The 24,293-nt window shown below is 51.2% G+C and overlaps 1 protein-coding gene across 2 annotated transcripts in view; it reads right to left on the bottom strand.

Annotated features, from left to right (window-relative positions):
* Positions 1-431: 431 nt before the first annotated feature.
* WIPI2 (WD repeat domain, phosphoinositide interacting 2) overlaps positions 432-24,293 on the bottom strand; it is a 39,253-nt gene continuing 15,391 nt past the window's right edge. The window contains exons 3-12 of one of the 2 annotated variants that reach the window (XM_030300527.1): positions 13,851-14,020; positions 11,479-11,575; positions 10,736-10,833; positions 10,216-10,308; positions 7,453-7,523; positions 5,049-5,156; positions 3,936-4,100; positions 2,970-3,077; positions 2,040-2,137; positions 432-1,130 (exon numbers count right to left, since the gene is read on the bottom strand). In XM_030300527.1, the coding sequence (XP_030156387.1) occupies positions 1,018-1,130; positions 2,040-2,137; positions 2,970-3,077; positions 3,936-4,100; positions 5,049-5,156; positions 7,453-7,523; positions 10,216-10,308; positions 10,736-10,833; positions 11,479-11,575; positions 13,851-14,020 (1,121 nt within the window). In that variant the 3' untranslated portion in view covers positions 432-1,017. Of the gene's footprint in view, positions 1,131-2,006; positions 2,138-2,969; positions 3,078-3,935; positions 4,101-5,048; positions 5,157-7,452; positions 7,524-10,215; positions 10,309-10,735; positions 10,834-11,478; positions 11,576-13,850; positions 14,021-24,293 lie in introns of both variants that reach the window. The other variant, XM_030300525.1, reaches the window with a different exon arrangement.

The following is a 24,293-nucleotide window of genomic DNA, read 5'->3' on the forward strand; positions in this document are numbered from 1 at the left end:
AAGACTAAATGGAAAAGGCACGTATCACACTGGAAGGCAGGCGCTCAGAGCCAACCTCCCCGTTTCTAGCTCTCTCTACCACTTCTGACGCAGGTGAGGAGAGCCCCTGACAGTCAGCGGGGCTCAAGGTCAGAGGACAACTCGGGTAGCCACCACGCTGTAATTCTGTGCTCTGTGGGTCCAGGGAGCCGCTACTAAATTCCCTAAAAACAAACAAACCCCCCACACAGTTATTCAACAGGAAAATTAAAGACCAGATAATTTAATCACACAAACCAGACCACTTTCCTCGGCGCTGGCCTTCCCGGGTGCTCTTTCAAGTTCACGCGCTGTCCGAATACAAGGTTTTTAATGCCAGAAAGAATCGCTCTCCTCCAATACCCACGTGGAAAATAAGGCCAGAAACAAAATAAAAGTCCAACAAGCAAGAATTCCCAGAGTAATCCAATCTGGAAAGAATTTAATTAACAAAATAAAACGGGGAAAAGGGCCCGGGAGGGGCTCCAGGGAGTGAGCACTCCTCCCCACGGCTGACGCCCCAGCCTGGCGAGCCCACAGAGGGCTCTTGGACCCGCCGAGCAGGTCCGCCTGGACACCCACAACCACTGCGCGATGCTGCCGTCCCCCGAGGACGCTCCTCACTATATACAGATTTTAAAAACCAGACAACTGCGGGTGTCGTAAAGTGGCTTCTAGCTCTCCTCTCCTCTGCTGGCTTGGCACATTAATGCATGCAAAGCAAGGAGGTTTCAAGGGCTTCACCGAACAGTTAATTTTGGCAAAAAGAGAAAACAAACGAAAAGCTAAGATTCCTAAGCGGGATTAAAAGCCACTGAAGTGAAAACAATGTATTTCTCGACAGTATGGAATGACACTACGGCTACAATCTTTTTTTTTTTCTTTTGAAGTCTCTGCCGTCCTCTCCCCAACTCAGATCAAAGTTCATAGCAGCATAACACAAAGTCCTCTGTCAAGCCAGTGTCCTCTGCTTCAGGGGTCAGAGTTCACAGGTCAAGTTCAGTCCGTCCGAAGAATCATAGGGGGGTGCTCGCTGTCTTCCTCCAGCCGCAGAGCGCTGGCCTCCTCCTCCAGACACGCACCGCCCGCGGCTCCCAGCTCGTCGGCGTAGGCTGCAAAGAGACAGCGCGGCCACGCTCAGGGGCTGCGAGGCAGGACGGCGGCAGCCAGCGGCCACGGAGGCCGCGCGGGGACACGGCCGTTGGCGTGTTTACAGGCCGGGGCGCACACTAAGTCTGAACTGTCCTCCCTCTCTGACTACAAGCCTTTCGCGGCCTTGGGCAGCCCCAGGTGAATCAGGTATTTTCCAAAATTCATAAACGTCAAACGAGATGGCTACACAGTAAACGGGGCTTCCCAACAGCCAGGCCGCAAATTTTCCTCCACAGACAGAGTGGGAACAGTTCTCGAACTGGTGATGCGGGGTGCTCGTCACCAGACACCCAGGGCCTTACCCAACAGAAAGGGCCGCTTCACCGCAGAGAGCAATGGTGACACCTACAGTCTCCCGTGGGAGCAAAATGACAGGATCGCCCCCCTGAGGTCAAGGTGGTTTTGGGGGTGGGGGGTGGGGTGGACACCTGCATGGCCTCCCCTGTGTCTGTCCCGCAGCAGGAGGAGCCCTGAAGGCAGGCCTACAATCCCATCCTCCCAGGGCCCCAGTGCCTCCCAGTGCCAAGGGGGTGCCTCACGCTCGCCCGGTGAGCGATCACACAGGACCAAGGGCGCCCCCTTGGCAACGTCAAAATTGAGGGTACTATTTTAGCAGCAAGCCAGGAACAATTCACACGCACCCAAAGCAGCCTGAGCCATCATGACTACTCCTTCGAAAACGAATACAAGTAGTTCAGCCTCGAACCACCCCCCCTTGCCAACAGCGTGCCTCAGGGCACCGCCTGTCCCGGCCCAGGGGAAGGGGGGGGGGGGGGGGGGAGGGCAGCAGCACGGGCCGCACACATCTACCTCCGTGCCTGTGGCACAGCCCTTACCAAGTCTGGTCGGAGACGAAGGCACGTGAGTACCTGTGGCGACAGCCGTGCCGTAGGTCTGCGTCACTAGGGGGCAGTCGTGAGAGGCCGAGTCCAAGATTTCATTGGTGGTCTCCATGCTGCCGTCCAACCTGGAGGGAGGGAGGAAAACAGACGGCGAGGCCGTCAGGGATCCTCACAACTCAGCCTCGTGGGCCTGTGGGGCCAGAAATGCCCAGAAAACCCAACAGGCTCACCCAAAATGGACACACGTGTGCGCTCCCTCCACTGTGCTGACTAGAAGCTCATTCCCTGTGTTCATTCGGATTTCTCACCAACATTTCTACCTGGGAAATCTGGTGAAAGTTACACCCACTGAGATAATCTCCCATTTTTAAGACTGAGGATCATAAGTAGAATCTGCTATAAAAAAAAGACCCCCAGTTATAACGTTACAGTATTATAGTATCATTGTTAGGGGAATTCCTGCGTAATTCAAAAAAAGCAAAAGCAACAGCAAACTGCACTCTTCCCAATGAACAAATATGAATTTCTTCTTTTCGAAGAGAACACCTGTGTCCCACATTGAGGCAGCAGGCTCTCCAAGAACGCTCAGTGTACCGTGGACGACACCAAGAGCGTCATCCCTTTCCTGGAAAAGGCTAAGTTCCCGCCTCAGTCGGCCCGGCCCGGCCCGGCCCGGCCCGGGGACGGACGAGCACAGCGCCGGCCGCCTGTCCGATCTCTACACAGTCACCGCACTGGGCCACCAGCAGAGCAGCGCCGAGAGCCGGGGCCCGCACCCTCACCCAGTTCTGTCTGCGCCAAGGGAGTCTCCTCAGCGGCACAGGCCAGCCCCGCGGGCACATGCCCGTCTGTGTCACTGGCTTTTGGGGAACCGGGCAAACGCACGGCGGTGGGGGGGGGGGTGCCTGACATCACAGTACCCGCGCTGGCGGTGCTGGCCGGCTGAGGCCCACTTACTTGTGCTGCTTCATCAGGGTGCACTCGCCTCCCTCCTGGGGGTCCAGGTTGTACATGTACAAGTACCCGTCGGAAGCTCCCACCAGTAGCCGGGGAATCTTCTGAATTCTAGGAAGAATCAGAAGGAGCCCGATTCTAGGACCTCCGCTTTCATACAACATTCTTGGTAAACCAGGAGCCTCGCCTGTGGCACAGCCAGGAAGGCCTCTCACCCCCCACCCCAAAGGAGCAGAGTTAGTTTCGTGCGCTCCACTGGTGAGAAGAGAGATGCCGCCCGCCCGCCGCCTGAGGCCACAGCATGGGGGCTGCGGGTGCACTTCGTGCGAATCGACACCCAAGCCCACAGAAGAGCTGGGAACAAAACCACTTCCATGGCTTCTCTGAATGCTAAGCGTAGATATTTCAACTACGTTAGTTGGACAAAGAGGAGGTCAAGTAACGTTTGTTACGTGCACGGAATCACGAAGACGTGCTATCGCGGAATTTTCAAGACAGTATCTCCCTGCGTGGCTACACTCTGGACAATCCGACGAAGCTCACCAGGCGCCTTGTGCATTCTGAAGCCCCACTCCAGAGCGACACAGACAGCCCTGGACTAGGTCACACTGCAGGTTGTGTAGGTCCCAAGAGGTTAACTATTGGCGGCCTCCTATAGTTCAGATTTAGGCGGTTTCTTTAGTAACACGACCAGTATTCCCAACAGAAATAGAAAGAGGAAGAATTTTTGGATCAGAACAACGCAGGGGAAGCATTTCAGTCCAGTAACGGTGAAGAGGCACTTGGGGGTTCCCTCCACTTCCACCTAACTCTTGACCAAGCTTTGCAAAGGCCTAAGTTCCGGGCTGTTCCCGGGCCGGGAGCAACTTAACGGGGCCACACCTCCACCGTCTGCAGTGATCCGAGACCAGGTTCCTGACTGGATGTACCCTGGCAGGAGAGAGAGAGGTGACCCCTGTCCCTACTCACGTGGCCAGCGAGCAGATGTTCTTGTGGCCACAGAAAGGCAGGCGGACTGTGGCAAAGGCTCTGCCCTGGTTGAACATTTCTGTTACTTGGGAGGGCAAGTAGCTGGTGGACGCCATGAGCACTTTCCCGAAGTACCCGGTCCAGGTGGTGGGCTCCTCCTGAGGTCTAGAAGGAAGAACCATTATCAGATACACAAAGGCGGACTCTCCACCAGGAAAATGACCAGGTCCCACTCACAGAAGCAAGTATCAGCCCTGAAACTGGAAGAGGGGTTCCCCGCACCTCGGGAAAAAGGGGCGTAGAGAACGACGAAGTCTCAAGAGACTGGGGACGCTGTGGGCGCGTCTCCTGAGAAGGGTCAGAGGAGGCCTGTCAGGTTTCAGAACCTAGAAGAGCCTTGCTCCCCCCAGGAGGCCACACGAGACGGTGGCAGACAGGCAGGCTCCCCACTTTGCAGCAGAAGTGAAAATGCACGGGGCCAGATTCACGACCCGCCCTCCGCCCCAGAACTTTTCAACGGGAAGTCTGTGGAAACCTCATGAGCACACACCTCAATTATTTCCCCAGAGCCCGATTTTGTTGTTGTTCACCTGGATGCATTTGTTAACTTATCGTAAATATTCCTTTGAGTAAGACAGCACGTGAACTGACAACACTCAACTTTGTGGGTGTCTTTTTAAAAGTTAAGAAAAGAACCTCTCCTTCGCTGCGCACACCCGTCAGAGTAACGCGGAATTTAAATCAACTGCTTTAAATGCAGAAACCACCTGTGCGCAGGCTGGAGCCAGCACGCACTCCCACGTCTTGTGTGGGTAAAGGCAGTGGTACGAGGGGACGTGTGCACAGACCCCAGGACGTCCCTCTTCACACCACCCCCGTCCCCCAACCTCCTGTCCTGCCTCACTGCCTCATCTTTCAGGGAAGTCATTTCACCGCTGGGCCCACATCTGGCGACACTTACTCGAGAGGCAGCTCCGGGGTGTTTACTGGCAAAAATGTCTAAAGGCAGGACAACATCCGTGCTGGAATTTCCACCCAGTCAGTGGAAAAAGTGCTTTGTATTTTTTTTTTTTTTTTTTTTAAAAACAAACGTGTCTCTGCAACTCAACTCACTTTTCTTTCACAGTCTCGAGTTTGAAGATGTGCACAGTCTCAGTGTTGCTGGACGCGGACAGGAACAGGCTGTCCATGCTGAAGGCCAAGGAGCAGATGCTCACACACCTGCGGGTGAGCAAAAGAGGCCTGAGTGATGCGGTCGCCCGCAAACCTCCAAGGGGCGATTAGCAACCTTTCTCCAGGGACTTTAAAGTCAGAGAAGAAAAGTTCTCGGAATTGGCATACTTGAGTCTACGGACATCTTTCTTATTCCTCTCCAGACGCTTTTTCAAAAATTTTTCTGAAGAAAAGAAAATGTTTTAAAGATAATAAATTAAGAGCAATTCTTTACCATACTGCTGGCTAATTTTCTTTGAAATTCCAAATAACAAAGGGATTCAGGGCTTCGCTAAACCAGTTTTAGCTGAATCAGGCAGGATTTACAGCACTCAGGTTAATAAAACAAAGTCCAATAATTCAAATCCTCGCAATTCTTAACATGCAAGGCAGACTGGCAACCTTGGTGGTATCTAAGAGGAAAGCAGAACTTTCCACACGCTGAGACTCTCCAGTTTATCTTAAAAACCGCTTAAAAATCCCAAAGCCTCAAATGAACCTGCACTTGCTCCTGATACTTAGAAGTACAAGATGCGTCTGCCCCGTCAGGTCAGTACGTGTTTAACGGGTGCCTTGAAGTGCCGGTGTCGGGCCAAGCTCTGGGGATGAAGCGGGGAAATCAGGAAGGGCTCTTGCTTTCACGGAGCTTCGGTGAGCCGGGTTCGCGGACAGTAATCTGCCGCAAGAAAGGAGAGCCGGAAAGTACGAGTAGGCGGCGCTAGAGACCCGTGGAGGGAAGGGTTGTTGCCACGCGAGGGTCAGCAGTCGGCCGGGTCACAGACTGACACCCAGCACAGGAGACCGCACAGGCGAGACCCCGTGCAGAGAGTTCCCTCTGAGGAGCGGGCATTCAGTGTGGCCGGAGCTGGGAGTCACGGGGCCAGGGCAGCCGAGCTGGAAAAGCAGGCAACGGCAGGCCTCACGCACCACGGCTGGGGGGTCTGCGGTCGGCCCTGCCGGGAGGAGCCACGCCTGAACTCCCCCAACGGGCGTGTGCTTTACTGACACTGACACCCTCAAAGAGCAACCTGGGCCACGGTCTGAAGAATGGACCGAAGGGGCCGACGACAGAGACCGAGGCACACAAGAGGTCAGACGGCGGTGATTCGAACTGGGAAGGCAGGGGCGGAGGGGACAGGGGGTTGGTGGGACTGACCCAGGGTGCCGACACCCCTGCCACCTGACTGAATGGGAGAAAGGAGCCAGTGTGGAGCCCCTCTGACCCAGGCACCAGGTCGATGATGGTGGTGTTCACCAAGATCAGGCACGTGAGCGATGAAGGGCAGATGGGGGGCACCTTCTGGTGGGTCACTGGGGGGCCCAGCATCCAGCAGGCAGGAGAAATACAGGTGCGTGTCAGGAGAGCAGCCTGGGCCACACACACAGGTGGACCCACCAGCACACAGACAACCCGGTTTAGGAGCCTGTGGGAACCTGTGGGGCCGCACAGCACAGGAGGAGAGGCTCCAGGGCAGAAGTGAGACACAGGGAGAGGAAATGGAGAAGCAGCAGCAGTAGAAAAATCGAGAAAGGTGAATGTAAGGAAAACCAAGAGAAAAAAGGCAAGAAACCTAGGAAGCAGTAATGGGGAGGGACTGAGGCATCTGGCTTTGGAGATGGGACCCTAAAGCACGCGTGTGCCGTCTCTGGGAAGGACCCCAGGGATGAGAGGGAGTGCTGATGCACAACGCAAAGTTCCCAGAAGTGGGGGTGGCCAACAGCTGCAGGTTCTGGAAAACCTCCCGGCCCAGTTCCCGCCCTGGGGTGGGCACTATCGGTGGCCCCTTCAGGACAGGGACCAGAGCCCTAGAGCCAGTCCTGTGGAAGAGGACCCAGGGGGTGCCAAGTACAGAGCCAGCAAGGTGTGCAGAAGGACAGGGAGATTCGTGGACGGAGCACCAAACGCTGAGGGGTTTTCTGAGTAGAGGAGCAGGACAGGAGCGTGATGAGCAGGTCGGGAACTCACGGGCCTGCCACCTCAGAGCAGGCCGAGGAAGCCACATGGCTCCAGGGGGCCCAGTCAGGCCGCTTCCTCCTCATTCTTGGGCTGCCTGGCCATTGCCCTCCGTTCTGGGGGGGGGGGGGGGGTGGCAGACAGAAGAAAGCCAGCTGGCGTTATAAACGTGCTCCTTTACCCGTCAGGACGACTCCCAAGTCCCCTCTGACCGTCTGGCTGGGTTGAGAAACACTTGTGCATTGAAATGGGGCTCTCAGGGCTGCTTTAAGTTTCCACTCGATCCAGAGAACACACACCCGAAATCCAAATGTCAACTCCAAAACCAGTTCTGGGACTTCTGTATCTTACCTCTTAACTCCTCTCCGGAACTCAAAGAGTTTCTGTCCCTCTGGAATGGAAAACACCCTAATCACGGTCCCCTGTGACAGGTGAAAAAGGAAAGAAAAAAGGATTTTAACCGAGTAAGCCCAGCCTTCGGTCTCCTGCACATCAGACTGTGAAGGAAACACAAGGGGTACCACTCACCAGCAGCTTCCACACGCCCCCCGCACGCCAGCAGCACCCCACTCTGCCCACGGGAACATTTCCCGCTTCTACTGCGTACTCAACGTTTACGCTTCTCTTCAAATGCGGCCGCTGTAACTCCCTGCTTGCTCTAAACCCCGATACCCTTGGAGTCAAGTGTGCAACAGTTCTGGTCCTTCTACGTGACGTGAAGTTTAAACTCTGACGAGCCGACCCTGCTGCACATCAAGAAGCATCACCTCACTCGGTGATCTGAGGGGTTCAAGGACCGCCCCCCCCAACCCCCCACCCGGACAGCCTCTCTTGCTGCTTCAGGTTGAGTTACTGATCAAAGGAACCACTGGCTGGAAATGCTACTTAATGGCCTAAAAACGAGTAAGTCCCAACTTATACGTGGTAGGACCAACACTAAGAAAACCCATATGACTCAGACAAAGGAACGTATGAACGAGCAGTGAGCGGCCCTACTTCCCCGTGTGGGGATGAGCCATTCTCAAGATGCTAGTTTCCTGCCGCTGCCCTGGAGAACGGGGACGTGTGCCTGGAAGGACAGGACTTGAACATCTGAGAGAGTAAGACAGAACATCCAAGAGAGTGAGCACGAGTAGTGCTTTTGACATCCAGATGTTAAGAGAATACTAACAAGCTACGGTCATAAAACACACAGGGAAGAGACTCCTAGGAAAACCTGAAAACAGGTAGTATCTCAAATGTGCGGGGGCAGGAAGAATTACTCAGAGGGTCACCTGACACCAAATGCGTTTTGGAAGGTTCAAACTCTTTAGTGTGAAAACCATTCTATGATATCTGACGTGTTTATAAATAGTAAAAATAAATAAATAACTAAGCTATAAGCAACCTAATTACAGAACACCAGGAATCGTTTCCTTCTGGAAAACGTTCTTTAAATATAGTGATTCTCTCTGGATAAAAAGATACCAAATGAGTTTGCCATTCTTGAGACTTGAAAAGGATAAAATAGCACACTCATCTACAACAACAACCACAGCAAAGGTTTTGTCCTCTGTAGTCTAAATTTTCGGATGTAGAAATTTATTTTAATGGCATACCTATTGCGTAATACTAATTAACGGTGAGCTGGTAAGGAGCCTCGCTGTGCCCACCGAATGCAGGATCAAGCATATAGCTGGACACGGCCCAGCGCCCCTCGGGACGGGATGCCGCTAAGGGCTAACCCCACGCACCAAGAGTATTCGGGCTAAAAGCAAATCAGAAGATTGTTCTTCATTGTCCAGAAAGCTCCAGTTCTGTTTTTACCGGCCTCGAGGCTCCACAAAATGCTTTAGGGTGCCTCTCTGACCCGATGAGAACTATGGAGACGAGACTTTATTACCCAAGGGGTGACAGAAGCTCACCGCCACTGCCCTAGAAGCGAACAAGGGGACGACGCAATCGTCCAGTGGTGTTTAAAAGCAAAGCCAGGCTTGGAGTCCGAACCTCTGCTGCCACCCAGCTTGGTGACCCCGAGCAAATGATTAATCTCTCTGAACCCTCGATATGAAATGAGAATATGTGTACCTTGCTGGGGGATGGGATGGGGTCACGAACATAAAAGACCTGTGTCCTCGGTGACTAAGGGAGCCACAGATGGCAGCGCTGTTGTTACCGAAACTGGGGGATCCTTGTGGCAGAGTTCAAGCGGACTTTTCTCAAATCTTACGTGGTTGGCTGGCTCAAGGGGAGAGGAGACAGGAGGCAGGCTACCTAGGTTGTCGGTGAGCAAGCATCAAGCACAGCTAGGCAGCAGGGAACTGCACAGAAGAAGCCGGAACAGAGGAGAACGAGATTAAGGAGACCAGAGGAGCTGCAAAGGAACAAGACGTAGCAGCCAAGCTGGGAAGACAGTGACGCCCCTCCGGTGTCAAGAAGGGGGGTGGGGGGGGAGAAGAGGCCCAAGCGGAAGGGAGTCGCCCTGTGCTGTGTGGGGAGAACCTTACAACAACCACATCCTTTGAACCCAGAAAGTCTGCTCATTGGAATCTCTTAAGTGAACCGAGAGGCACAAAAAAGATCTGTATGTAAGACAAACACACTATTATCTATATTCCAAATGTGATCATTCCAATCTAAACAGTAGGAAGAACCTAAACGTCCCCACAGGGTGACGTCTTGGTAAAGCACAACCAAGTGCCGTACGGCCGTTAGAAGGGTTTTTAACTCTGCGAAATACGACACACGCAGGGCGAAAGAGGATGTAGGTGATACATTCGGCACGGTCACTGTCTTGTTAAGTGAGCAGACACAGAAGGAAAGGAGAGAGCGTGCACCGAAATGTGTTCAGACCCGCCCTGGGCAGAACCGCGTCCACTCCTCACTGCCATTCGAGTTCCCTGGCACCGAGCCCGCCAGCGCCGTCTCAGAGGAGGACGTGGGGCGTGTCGCCCACACGCTCCCACCGCAGTCCGGGCGGCTCATCCCATGGCCGCCGCAGGGGCCGCTCTCCGTGCTGGTCTGGGAGCCGGTCGACCCAGAAACCCATCTGGTCGCTCGACTGTGTGAGCGGAACCGAGAAAGTGTGCCAAAGCCCCCAGACCGGGTTCCCGCCGGGCCACGTGGCAGACGTACCTTCTCCGAGGCGGTGGCCAGCTTGGTTCCACTGGCGTCGAATGCCAGCGCCGCCAAAGGACTGTCGTGAGCCGGGATCATGTTCGCAGCTCTCTGGAAGGCAAGACCGACGTGCCGTGGCCGCCGCGTGGCGAGACCACACTCCCCGCCGCCCCTGTCACGAGGCTGAAGCGCTGACTGGCTGGGCCTCCGACACCACGCCAGGTGACACCAAGGCCACGTCCACCTGATTTACTGGGGGTGGGGCCCGAGGCAAGGCTGCTCCAAGCAGGCCGTCCGCGAAGTGGCTACAGTTCCCTCCAGCCCTTCCAGCGGCCAGTCTGCCCGAGCTCAGCACTGCGGGCGTGACCACGGGGATCCATCTGCAGGGAGAGGTCACCCAGACCTGCTGTGCCCCCAGGAAGGCGGCAGTGAAACCGCAGGGCCGAGGCACAGAAACGAGGAGGCTGAAGGCTCCCCGGCACCCGGTCCAGGGACGAGGACGTTCGAGCGAGTGACCCCAGCACAAAAGGAGCCTCACCAAGTTGATGGTGTCGAAGACCTGCACCTCTCCGATGGTCGCACTGCCCGGGTACGCCAAGTAACAGTTGTCGTTGTTTATCGACAACGCACACAAGCCTGTGGTAACACACGGAGGCCCAGGAGAGTTAGGACGAGAGGGTTTTCTGTTCCGATGTTAGACAGGAGCTGGCATTTACGTAACAAAGAACGCAGACAGCAAAGGGGACCCTGAGCCAGCCCTGGCGGCTGCCGAGCGGGCTTGCTTCTAGCGCCACAGCCCCAACCACCTCCTTCAGTGACAAGATTATAAAAACAGACTGCAGGCCTTTGCTTGAAACCGATCAGTAACCTCAGAACTGGAAGCCGACGAAACCAATGGTTTACGTGGTCACAAGCCCAGCAGCAGAGGGAAAGCAGCTTGGTTTAAGATCACTACTTTCCAAAGCGGTCTATCCGGGTAGAAGCTATATGGACAAAATGGCTAATCTTTAAAAGGCAGAACCAAGGGCACTTGGGTGGCTCAGCCGGTTGGGCGTCCGACTCTTGATTTCGGCTCAGGTCGTGATCCCAGGGTTGTGGGATCAAGTCCCGCACGGGACTCAGCACTGAGCGCGGAGCCGGCTTAGGAAGTCTCTCCCTCTTTTCCTCTGCCCACCACCCGCCCCCCCACCCCCACGTGCACACACACTCTCTCTCAAATAAAATCAAAATAAGTGAGAGGCAGAATCAGGCAATGACACTTTCTTCCCGCAACTCGTTTACCTGCAGGGTTCGGAGGGGTCTCCCTGATTGTGTGCAGTACCTTCATGTCCCGGATGTTGTGTATGTAGAGAGATTCCTCCAGGCACACTATCAGCCGCTAGGGAAGGGACGCAACAGAAAACCAAAAATAAAGACACAACACAATGCTTGCTCCCCAGTCTTAACCGCCTCCTGGATACGGAGGCCCCCTGTTCCTTCCGGAACACCAGGCGGACTGGACGCTCGCGGTACAGAGGACGTTGGCCGTGACCGGGCGGCTTTGTTCCTCATTTACCACTCGTGTGACGTCCAAAGCCAGCAGTGCCTGCTCCCGTGACCATTTCTGCCGACTGTACCAGGACCTCTAACCGTGACATTTAATTCACTATTACAGACACTGGTGAACTACAGCTAAGAAGAGTTCATTTTGTGTTTTTGGTTTGTTTTTGTTTGGCTCACTCCTCCCCTTATGAAAAGCAGAGCAGGTGCCTTGGACAGGTCCGGTAAAGGTCAGCTGCTTTCAAAAACCCATGCTGGGGGTGCCTGGATGGCTCAGTCAGTTGAGCGGCCAACACCTGATTTCGGAACAGGTCGTGGATCAAGCCCCGTGTCAGGCTCTGTGCCGAGCATGGAGCATGCGTGAGATTCTCTCCCCATCCCCCATTTTGCCCCCTTCCCCCGCTCGTGTGTGTGCACATGTTCTCTTAAAAAAAAAAAAAAACAAAACAAAACAGAAATAAAGCATGAATAAACGAGTAAAGCATGGCAAAACAAGAATAAAAGCCTAGGGTTCTGTTTTTTTTTTTTTTTTTTTAACGTTTGAGAGATGAGGAGCAAGAGTGAGAGAAAGAGAGAGAGAGAGCACACTCGTATGGGAGGGACAGAGAGAGAGGGAGACACAGAGAATCCCAAGCAGGTTCCATGCTACCAGCAAAGAGCCCGACACGGGGCTCAAAGTGACGAACCGTGAGATTATGACCTGAGTTGTAATCAAGAGTTGCTTAACTAAGTGAGCCACCCAGGTGCCATATCTATCGATCTATCTGGAGCAGGGGTGGGGGCGGAGGGCAGGGATAGAGACACAGAGGGAATTCCAAGCAGGCTCCGCCCTGTCAGTGCAGAGCCCCACACTGGGCTCGATCCCTTGAGATCAAGACTTGAGCAGAAACCAAGAGTTGGAGGCTTAACCGACCGAGCCACTCAGGTGCCCCAAAAGCCTAGGGGTTTTTAAAAGCATGAAAACTCCCTCTGCGCTCTCATTATTTTGCAGGTGCAGTTCACACCCCGCTCTGAGGAGAATGACTGCAGCTGATGCGCCAAGGGACGATTCACACAAGGAAGACGGCCCGGCTCGCACAGTAGCTGGTGCGTGCACGTACACTTGTATGTTTTAGGTTCAAAAGCGTTCAACAGGTCACGCCTTACAATCCCCGGCTCTGACCCACTTCCGCAGATCACAGCCCCCCTCCCAGGCTGAATCGCACCAGCGCGCCCCCAGTGCAACCACTCCACCCGGTCGGGCGCTGCAGACCCCAGCGCGGTGACGTGCGCTCTGCACCCGGCAACGTCGACAGCTTTCCCTGCGAGGAATACGTGGTTGTCGCGGAAAAGCTGAAGGATCTTCAGGACGGTGCTGCGTTTTGTAGGGAAGCGAAAGCCATGAGGTGGTCTCACGAAATAAGCTCCGGTGCCAGCCACCAAGCGCATACGCTGGGCCAGATGTTTTTGGGAGTGTGGGGAAGACAGTAAGTTTAAAAGAGAAAAAAGAGGGGCGCCTGGGTGGCGCAGTCGGTTAAGCGTCCGACTTCAGCCAGGTCACGATCTCGCGGTCCCGGAGTTCGAGCCCCGCATCAGGCTCTGGGCTGATGGCTCGGAGCCTGGAGCCTGTTTCCGATTCTGTGTCTCCCTCTCTCTCTGCCCCTCCCCCGTTCATGCTCTGTCTCTCTCTGTCCCAAAAATAAATAAAAAAAGTTGAAAAAAAAAATTTTAAAAGAGAAAAAAGAAGAAAAAAGGAAAAAGACGCCCACAGATGTATTTTTTAAGTAGCATCTATGAAAGTGAAAGAAGGGACGAAAACCCTGACGCCACTCGATGGCTGAGTGCGCATTCAGGGGAGCGCTAGGCTTGTGTCTTGAAAAGAGTGGAAGTTAACCCGGCAGAGCCCAAGAACGTGCGCGGGGACAGTGTGCTTGGAGCAGGACCGTCGAGGAGACGGAGCTGCATCGGGGAGGTGGCCCGGGGCGAGCAGGACCAGGGCCCGGGGCTGGGGCCCAGGAGCACCAGCTCTCCCAGGCCCCGGGGGAGACCGGGTGGCGGCAGGGCCGGCTGGAAGCTGCGCGGGAGCGGCGGGGCGGGGACGGGGCGCCTGGCGTCCTGGGCGCAGTGTCGCTCACCTGCCTGTTGAGTTTCACGGCCAGTATGGTGTTCGAGTAGCTGTAGTTGCAGATCTCGGTGCCTTTCTTGAAGTGGCAAACTTTCAGCTTCCTCGGGGCTTTGAGGCTAACGATGGCCACTAGGCTGCTGGAGAACAATCTTTCTACGATGCACACATCTTCGGTATCAGCTGAAAGTACAAAACACACACACGTACGTATTCGTCGCGACGGGCGCGGTCTGCTCACACGCGGATGCACGTCGAAGTGCACACGCACGACCAGTGGAGCACCGCGGGCTCACAAAGGTGGTCGTGTGGCGACGGGACGGGACTGCGGGGACGGTCCCAGAACACAGCGGAGTGGGAAGATGAGCTCGGGGACAGACTACCCCCCGGGTCCACCCCCCTCCTCCCAGGAGGCCCTTCTCGTTCCTCTCTCACACCATCCTGCTCACTCCCGCCCCACAGCGGCTCACGGCCGGCTCCCCGGGCACACCCCGGACACACCCCGGAACGTGAGCTCCCATGAGGACAGAGGCTTCACGTCCCCACTCGCAGCTGTGGTCCTGGAACTTCCCCACCAGTGCCTGACAGGCGATGGGCCCCGAATAACCGACCTCTAGAGGACTCGATCTTTCTAAGTCTCATCTCCTCACACGTAGCCTGGGGACCACGGCTCCTCCGTGGAACTGTCGGGGGGCAGGGGGCCTGCAGATACCGGCCCGCAGCCGGCGCTCTACAGCATCATCTGCCTGCGCCCACTTCAAGTGGGGATACCCCCCACCCACAAGGTGATGTTAAAAGTAAGCACACACATCCTGCACAGAAAGCAGCAGATGCAACGGACCCTCCACAGATACTACCTCACACCCACCCCATCTCCGGTAATGCCCACATGGACCCCAGTCTCTATTTCTGCGCTTGTTTTCTTAGTAAATCCCCGGGTCGGTTCAGATCTAGGAGCAAAGAGAATCCTGGACCGTAGAAAAATCACAGAAGCAGCAATCCCCACTATTTCCACGGGCGGCCTGTCTGTGTCTGTCGGGATGCGGCTGCGGTGGGTGCTTCGAGCTCGTACCCGTCCATCAAGCCAGCAGCGACCCGGGACCTACCTCTCTGGACCTGAGCGGGGCACACAGAACAGAGATAACCTGACAGGCGCGGCCCGGGGGACCCGGAAGTCCTGACTATCTGAAGCCTCAGCGATGTTTCCACTGTAACTAAGATGCCCTTAGGCGAAAATTCACACAGAACACAAAATACAAAGTTACCCAAAAGGACTCCTCTCCATTAGCTCTGACGCTGGATTTAAATGGTGTAACAAAGGCACACTTAAGTTTAGAAACCCAACTACTAGAAAAAATGAAAGAATAAGTTCCAAGGGCCCCTTTATGAAGACACACTATTTCCAGGAAAGCGCTTGGAATCGATCATTTCCGTACGGATGCGACAGCCCAACGTGCTCAGCACGACCAGGCGCTAACAGACCCGGCGGCAGCCAGAGCCATGTGTGTGCAAAGTGACGTCGTACATGACTGTGGGGGGAACTACAGGCTCTTATGACTTAGAATAGGCAGTGAAATCAAGTGCCCAATTCGCAGTCCCTTTTACCCAGAACATCACTTCTTTCCCACAGCAGCGGGCTAACCTTTATGCAAACAGAGCAGGGGTCCGTCCGCAGCTCGGAGAAGCTGCCGATCCCGTCCAGGACCCGACTCTCACCTGGCCGACCAAACTCAGACGAGACCCATCCGAAGCCAGAATGCTGATCGTGGGCAGCAAGAACTTCCTTCAGGGCCCAACACTTGAGTTCTCTGACCAGCCCCTTCCCTCTGGAAATTGGCGGGGACGCCGCGTTAGGACCACAAGCCCGCTTGGTGAGCAGACGGTCCGCTGGGCCAGGAGGAGCTGGGAGGGCGCCTGGCGCCACACTTGCTGTGCAAGGTGTTCTGGCCCGGGGGCCAAGGGTGCTCCCTCCATCACTGTCCAACGTCTCCCTCTCCAGGCTCCCCCCACCAGTTACCCTGCTCCTTCTTCGGGATTCAGGGACTGTCTGGGGCGCATCTAATTGCGTTCTCTACTTCTCCCTTTGGCGGTTATCACGTTACCACTGGCCATCTGGTGGTGTCCCCCGCCAGCTCGGGCAGTACCCCCAGGTCTGGGACCGCCCGGCACAAGTGCAGCCGGTTTTACATTTGTTGGATGATTGAAAATAGGCCTAGGATTAGATTTTGGGTTGTTTCTCAAACCTTTCAAAACACCACCAAACAAAACACAAAAACCTCTCGAATTGGGTCATATCTAAAAAATGGGCTAATCTTACCCGTGACATCTGCTTCAGTGGTGAAGTGGTCCACCCACAAGAGCTACCTCTAAGGGGCAAAACTCCTTGGTAATGTCCAAGCGCATTCACGCTAACCTAAGCACAGGGCGATTGCTCCCCCTCAGTACGTACCAGGGGTGGATGCCAGGGACCGGGAGAGGCAGGCCCCTCAGGAAAATCAGACTGTAGTCTCGATTCTGTTGTTTACTAGTTACAAGACCTGGTACCCATTTCTTCCATGATGAAGTTAAAAGCTGGAGCCTCAGCTTTATTAATCGTAGGACAGGGAAATAGTGAAGAGAAGTTGGCATACGCAATACCGACTTCTTACTAAACAAGTAAATATTGAGGCACCTGGGAGGCTCAGTCAGTTAAGCGTCCGACTCTAGATTTCAGCTCAGGTCATGATCCCAGGGTTGTGGGATCGAGCCCCGTGTCAGGCTCTCCGCTGAGCCTGGATGGAGCCTGCTTGGGATTCTCTCTCTCTCTCTCTCTCTCTCTCTCTCTCTTTCTCTCTCTCTCTCTCTCTCTCTCCCCCTCTCCCTCTGCCCCTCCCCTTGCTTGTGCACTCTTTCTCTTTAAGATGAAACAAACAAAAAACCCCCACAAAACTTACTATTAACTTACTATTATTCTGTGTTTGTAAATTTGCCTGGTTGCTCAAGTTTCCGCGTCACCACCCCCCCGCCAAGTGAATACTCGTGGTCCCTGCACAGCCATCCTAGACATGCACAGAGGGGCCAGAAAACGTGGACGTGACTGACCCAACACCCCCAGCGGAGGCTGGACGAGGTGACACACTGCCTTCTTGTTTTCAGCTCATTCTGTGACCCATCATCCTTCTCATGGTCTATGTTCTCGTATTTTGTGCTTTTGGTTGGTGATGTCACTGTTTAAAATGGTCCCCAACCACAGTGCTGGCTGGTGCTCCCAAGGGCAAGGAGACTGTGATTGCCTTCCGGAGAATCATGTTTGTCAGATAAGCTTTGTTTAGCACGAGTTACAGTGTTGTTTGTTGTGAGTTCGCTGTTGACAAATCAACAATACGCATTAAGGTAAGATGCCTTTAAACAGAACCTCCCATAAAGCAAGATCGTGTGTTCATTAGCTGATGACAACATGGTGACCAGAGCCGCACGGGAGCCTAGCCCCGGGAGTGATCGCTGGGTATTCACAGCGTATTTCCAGAACATGACCACAATGGGAACTGACTGTACTTCCCTTCGAAGAATGGATTTTCACTCCTGTCTGACACAACCTTACTGACTTCACCCATTCCACACGCACGATGAGATGCGGGCCACAAGCTGTCCAAGGCCCCGAGGACGGAGCAGGGAACAGGAGCAGGCAGCACCCCACGTGGCGCGGAGGCCGAGGAGAGGCAGGTCCGGGGCCCCGGGCGGCACGGCGACAGCTGGAAGTCAGGCAGAGGAAGAGAGCCAGTGAAGGAGACCGAGTAAGAGACAGTGGCAGCGGCCGCACGACCCGGGGGATGAGGCTGAAGGAAAGCGGCAGCAACCGCGGGCCGGCCGGCACTACCAGAGGCGGAGGTGAAATGAGAAGTAGTCACTCGCTCTGGGCCCAGGGATGTTATCTGGTGATCTTGACCGATTTTGATGGGGAAGTGGAGGCAGCAGGAAACGTGGAAGGGAGGGAGGAGGCGGAGGAGCGCAGGGAGGACAGTGGCTGCAGGCTCACCCGCAGGGGCCGAGCGGTCAGGCCACGCCTCTGTTTTGAAATAAAGGAGCCACGGGATCTATTAACAGAGAGACTGAGGACGCAGTCAAGCCAGGATAAACGGAGGAAAGAACTACTTAAAACCTGGGAGGTGGGCCGTGACAGAAGAAAGGTCACACAAGACAGACCCAGAGCTAACACCACACTCAAAGGTCAAAAACCGAAAGCTTTTTCCTCCAAGTTCAGGAACGAGACAGCGATGTCCTTTCTCACCACTTTTCTTCACCAGGGCGTTGGAAGTCCCAGCCACGGCCACAGGAAAGAAGAAATAAAAGGAAGCAAGAATATCCAATGGAGGAAAAGAGCCTCTTCAATAACCGTGTTGGGAGAACCGGACGGCAACATGTGAAAGAATGAAACTGGACCAAGTCCTCACACCATACACAAAAATAAACTTGAAACAGATCAAAGATCGAAATGTGAGACCTGAAACCATAAAGCTCCTTAAAGAAAACACTAGCAGTGAGCTCTTCTGACCTCAACTTTGGCAACATGTTTCTACACGTGTCTCCTCAGGGAAGCAAGACAAAAGCACAAATAAACTACTGGAACTGCACCGAAATAAAAAGCTTTTGCACGGCAAAGGACATCATCAACAATATGAAACGGCAACCTACTGAATGGGGGAAGATATTGGCAAATGAGATACCCGGTAACAAGTTAATATCCAAAATACGTATAAATAAAAAAACTCAGCTAAACACCAAAAAACCCCAATAATCTGATTTTTAAATGGGCAAAGGACCTGAATAAACATATTTCCAAAGAAGGCAGACAGATGGCCAACAGACACGCGAAAAGATGCTCGACATCACTCATCATCAGGGCAATCCAAATTAAAACCACAAGGAGATATCCTCTCACATGAGTCAGAATGGCTAGTACCAAAAAGAAATAACAAATGTTGGCCAGGCTGCGGAGGAAAGGGAACCCTGGGGCACTGGTGGTGGGAGTGGAAACTGGTACAGCCATTTGGAAAACAGTAAGGAGGCTCCTCACAAAATTAAAAATGGAAATACCACCCGATCCAGGAATCCCACTACTGGCTATTTACCCAAAGAAAATGAAGACACTACTTTGAAAAGATGCACGCATCCCTAGGCTTACTGCAGCACTGTTTACAAAAGCCAAGATACGGAAGCAATCCAAGCGTCCGTTGATGAATGAATGGATGGATAAAGAAGACGTGTACACACGTACGTACATATGTACACACACACACACACACACACACACACACAGAGGAATATTATTCAGCCGTGAAAAAAAGTATGAGATCTTGCCATTTGCAACAACATGGGTGCACCTAGAAAGTTTTGTCCTAAATGAACTAAAGACAGAGAAATATGAATACCACAGGGTTCCAGTTCCTATGTGGAATCTAAAAGAAACACACACAGAAACAGACTCCTAAATACAGAGAACAAAGTGGTGGCCGACAAAGGGGAGAGAGGTGGGAGGATGGGCAAAGGTGGGTGGAGGGGAGTAGGAGGCACCGGCTACTAGTTGTGGAGCGAGTAAGTCACGAGGATGGAAGGAACAGCACGGCGAACGTAGTCCGTGGTGCTGCCGCAGCACCGTATGGTGACAGATGGCAGCCACACTTGCGGTGAGCACAGCACCACGCAGAGGTGCTGAATCCCTAGGTTTTACGCCTGCAACGAACGTAATGTTGTGTCAACTATACTTCAACTGGAAAAAAAAAGGTAGGTCAGGAGATAGATAAAAACAAAGATACGCAGGTATAAATCATTGCCATGCTAGCAGCATTTCCCAGTTTGGAGAGAAAAGTCTGTCCTGGTTGTCCAGGAGACTGCCTACTGACAATCTCCCTGGGATCTGTTAAGAGCTCCACTGGCCTTGTGCAGAGCAACGGTACTCATGGGATTCTAACACAAGGGGTCCTCATGCCTCTCCATGTGACCAAGTGTTTTCTGAAGGCCTTAGGAAAAGGGGAAGGGAAGACACATCCAAACTGGAAAGGAAGAAGTAAAATTGTCACTCCTTGCAGATGACATGATACTGTGAATGGAAAAACCTGAAGACTCCACCAAACCACTATTGGAACTTATAAGTGAACTCCGGAGTCACAGGAGACAAAATGAACATACGGAAATCAGTTATGTTTTATACACTAATAATGAGCTATCAGAAAAAGAAATTAAGAAAACAATCCCGTTTACGATTGCATCAAAGACTATCAAAATACCTAGGATTTTTTTTTTTTTTACACAGAGAGTGAGAGAGCATGAGCAGGGAAGGGGGCAGAGGGAGAGAGAGAGAGAATATTAAGCTGAGTGTAGAGCCTGACGCAGGGCTCGATCCCACGACCCCTGGGATTGTGAATTAACTAGGAATAAATTTATCCAACATGGTGAAAGAACTGTACTCTGAAAACTGTAATGATGAGAGAAATTAGAGAGGACACAAATAAGTGGAAAGATATTCCATGTTCACAGATTGGAAGAATTAATATCGTTAAAAGGTCCATACTGTCTAATGCAATCGAGAGTGTCAACATAATCCCTATCAAAGTATCAATGGCATTTTTCACAAAACTAAAGAATCCTAAAATTTGAACAGAACCACAAAAGATTCTGCATGGCCAAAGCAATCTTCAGAAAGGACAAGTAGGCTGGAATTATGCTCTCTGATTTTGAACTACACTACAAGACTACACGAAAACAGTATGACACTGGCACGAAAACAGACACACAGATCAATAGAATAGACCCTGAGAAAAATCTCATGCATGTACAGTCAACCGATCTATGACAAAGGAGGCAAGATATACAGTGGGGAAATGACAGTCTCTCCAATAAACGGTGCTGGGAAAACTGGACAGATACATGCGAAAGAATGAAACTGGATCACTTTCTCACACCATACAGGAAAGAATTAAAAATGGATTAAAGAATGTAACAGTGGAAACCATGAAACTCCTAGAAGACACCGCAGGCAGTAAACACGTTGACATAGGTTTCAGCAACATTTTCCCGGACCAGTCTCCTCACGCGAGGGAAACAAAAGCCAAAATAAACACACGGGATTATAGCAAACTAAAATGCTTTTGCACAGCAAATGAAATCATTGACAAAATGAAAATGCTAGTTACTAAATGGGAGAAGACATGTGTAAATCATATATCAGGTAACGGGTCAATATCCAAAGTCTATTTAAAAAACTTACGTAACAACACCAAAAAACCAAATACCCCAATTAAAAAATGGGTAGAAGACTAGAACAGACATTTTTCCAAAGACATACAGATGGCCCACAGGCACATGAAGATGCTCAGCATTACTAATCAGTAGGGAAATCCAAATCAAAACACAGGGAAGTATCTGTCAGATTTACTATTAACAAAAACACAAAAAATAACAAAGCGTTGGCAAGGATGTGGAAAAAAGAGAACCTTCGTACACTGTTGGTGGGAATGTAAATCAGAGCAGCCACTCTGGAAAGTATGGTGGTTCTGCAAAAGATTAAAACAGGACTACCGTATGACCCAGCAATTCCAAGTGTGGATATTTATCTTCAAACAAACAAACACACAAAAACAACCAAAAACACCAATCCACACAGATGTATGCATTCCTATGTTCACTGCAGCACTGTTTGCAGTAGCGAAGATCTGAAAGCAGCCTAAGTGTCCATCAATGGATGAAGGCATAAAGACGTGCATACACACACCGACAGGTGAGTATTAGCCACAAAAACAAATGAAATCTTACCATCTGTGACATGAATGGACCTAGAGAATATCAGGCTAAATGAAACAGGTCAGAGAAAGACAAATACCGTATGATTTCACTTGTATGTAGAATTAAAAAACAAAAACAAAAACCAGAACAAACAAAACAGAAACAGACTCACAGATACAGGAAACAAACTGATAGTTACCAGAGGGGGAAGGAGTGGGTGGGCAAAATAGGTGAAGGGGATTAAGAGGTACAAACTTCCAGTTACAAAATAAATAAGTCATGGGGACGTGACGTACGGCACAGGGAATACGGTCGGTAATACCGTAATAACTCTGCACGGTGACAGATGGCAAATGGACTTACCGTGGGGATCATTTCATAATGTATACAAATGCTGCCCCGCTATGATGTGCAGCTGAAGGTAATATGATATCCTACGTCAATTATACTTCAAAAAAAAACTGGCAGGGGCGCAAGGGTGGCTCAGTTGAGCATCTGACTTGGGCTCTGTCCCCACTCTGTCAGCGCAGAGCTCGTGTCAGATCCTCTGTTCCCCCCCACCCTCTCTGCACCTCCCCCACTCACATTCTCTCTCTCTCACAAATAAAGAAAACACGAAATAAACTTGGAAGGTGGTGAGATCCACTAAGAGGGCTGGTTTTAACAAGACGGGAATCCCTGCTTTGCCATCTGAACAGGCGGGAGATGGGAAGATGGGAGGGTTGCAGGTAGACAGACCATCAGCTGAAGGTCAGATGAGGGAAGTCCGTGCTCAAAGTACCGGTTTATCTTTGAAGCGTGAGCAGTGGTTAGGAGCTTTGAGGGCCACAGTGGTGGGAGGTTTAATGAGTGAAAACAGCCAGAAACAACCATCTCAGAGGGCAAGCAAATACAGTTATTAGAAAAGTGCAGGACCATCAGTCTCCACCTGAGGCTGTGATAATAAATGCAAGTTCAACTAGTCAGAGGAAAAGTACATCAATTCAAAAGATGCAGGAAAAGCGTGACAAAATTCAATGCTTATTCATGGTAAAAACTTAGAAACTTGAGACAAGGAAGAAACTTTTTCAATCAATAAAGGACATTTATGAAAAATCTACAGCCATACTTAATGGTGAAAATACTGAATTCTTCCTTTTAAACCTGGAAACATGGCAAGAATGCCAATTATCCTCACTTTGTACTAGAGATTTTACACATTGCAATAAGGCAAGAAAATGAAGGGGCAAAAAAAGGCAAAAGGACCAGAAAGACGTCAAACTATTTCTATTGCAATTGTAAGGCATCTACAAAGCAACTATTAGAACTAATGAGTAAATTCAGCAAAGTCACAGGATACAAGGTTAAAATACAAAAGTCAACTCTATTTTTACAGACTAGCAGCAAACAAATGAAAAATGAAAAAAATCCATTTACAACATTGTCAAAACCCAAAATATGAGTAATAAATTTTAAAAAGACACATGACCTCCATGCTAAAACCCACAGAACATCACTAAGGGAAAAGACAATTAAGAAAATTAAAAATAAATGAAGATCTATATAAATGGAGAGCTACACCATGTTTATGGATTGGAATACTCAATATTATTAAGATACCAATTATCCTCAAATTGACCTCTAGGTCCAATGCAGTCCCAAGCATGATCCCAGGTGACTTTTTTGTAGACAATGACCAACTGACTTTAAACCAGAAAGGCAAACTATCTAGAATATGCAAGGCTACCTTGAAAAAGAACAAAGTTGAAGGCTTACACTGTGGTACTTCAAAATTTTGTATATAAAGTTATAGTAAACCAAGCAGCGTTACTGATACAAAGACTCACAAACAGATCAATGGGAGAGAATAAAGAGCAGAAAATAGATCCACACTTACAGGGTTGTTTTTAGGCACCAAAACAATCCAATGAGGGAAGAAAAATCTTTTTGACAAATGGTGGAAGCTACAGGAATCCATCAGCGGGGAAAAAAAAAAAAAAAAAAAAAAAAAAAAGGAGCCTTGACTCACACCACACACCAAAAGTAATGAGATGGACCATGGAACTAAACATAAAAGCTGAAACTATAAAGCTTTCATAGAAAATGTGGAAAATATGGAAAAACATCTTCATGACCCGATGGTAGCCAAAATTTGTTCAGAAAGGACAGAGAAAAAAGCATAAATTAAAAAGAGGGTAAATCAGATCTTACCAAAATTCAGAATATTTGCTCAAAAGATAAGACAAGCCATAGACAGAGAAAAAAAAATTCATAAAACGTGACAAAAAATATCCAGAAATTTAAGAACTCTGACAACACAATAATGAAAAGACAAACAATGCAATTGAAAAGGGACAAAATATCTGAACACACATTTCACAAGAGATAAGCAAATGGCCAGAGTACCAGTTTGCCTCAGTCAGGTAAGCATTTGACTTTTGATTTTGGCTCAGGTCATGATCTCACGGCTTCGTGAGTTCGAGCCCCGTGTCAGGCTCTGCACAGGCAGTGTGGAGCCTACTAGGGATTCTCTCTCCCTCTCTTTCTCTGCCCCTTCCCCACTTGCACAGTCTCTGTCTCTCTCAAACAATAAAGAAAAACAAACTTAAAAAAAAAGATGCAAATGGCCAACAAGGGCATGCAAGTGCCCAACGTGATGAATTATCGGGAAAATTCAGATCAAAACCACAATGAGATCTCACATCACATCAGCATGGCT

This window comes from Lynx canadensis, chromosome E3 (genome assembly GCF_007474595.2).
Source record: "Lynx canadensis isolate LIC74 chromosome E3, mLynCan4.pri.v2, whole genome shotgun sequence".
Taxonomy (NCBI): domain Eukaryota; kingdom Metazoa; phylum Chordata; class Mammalia; order Carnivora; family Felidae; genus Lynx; species Lynx canadensis.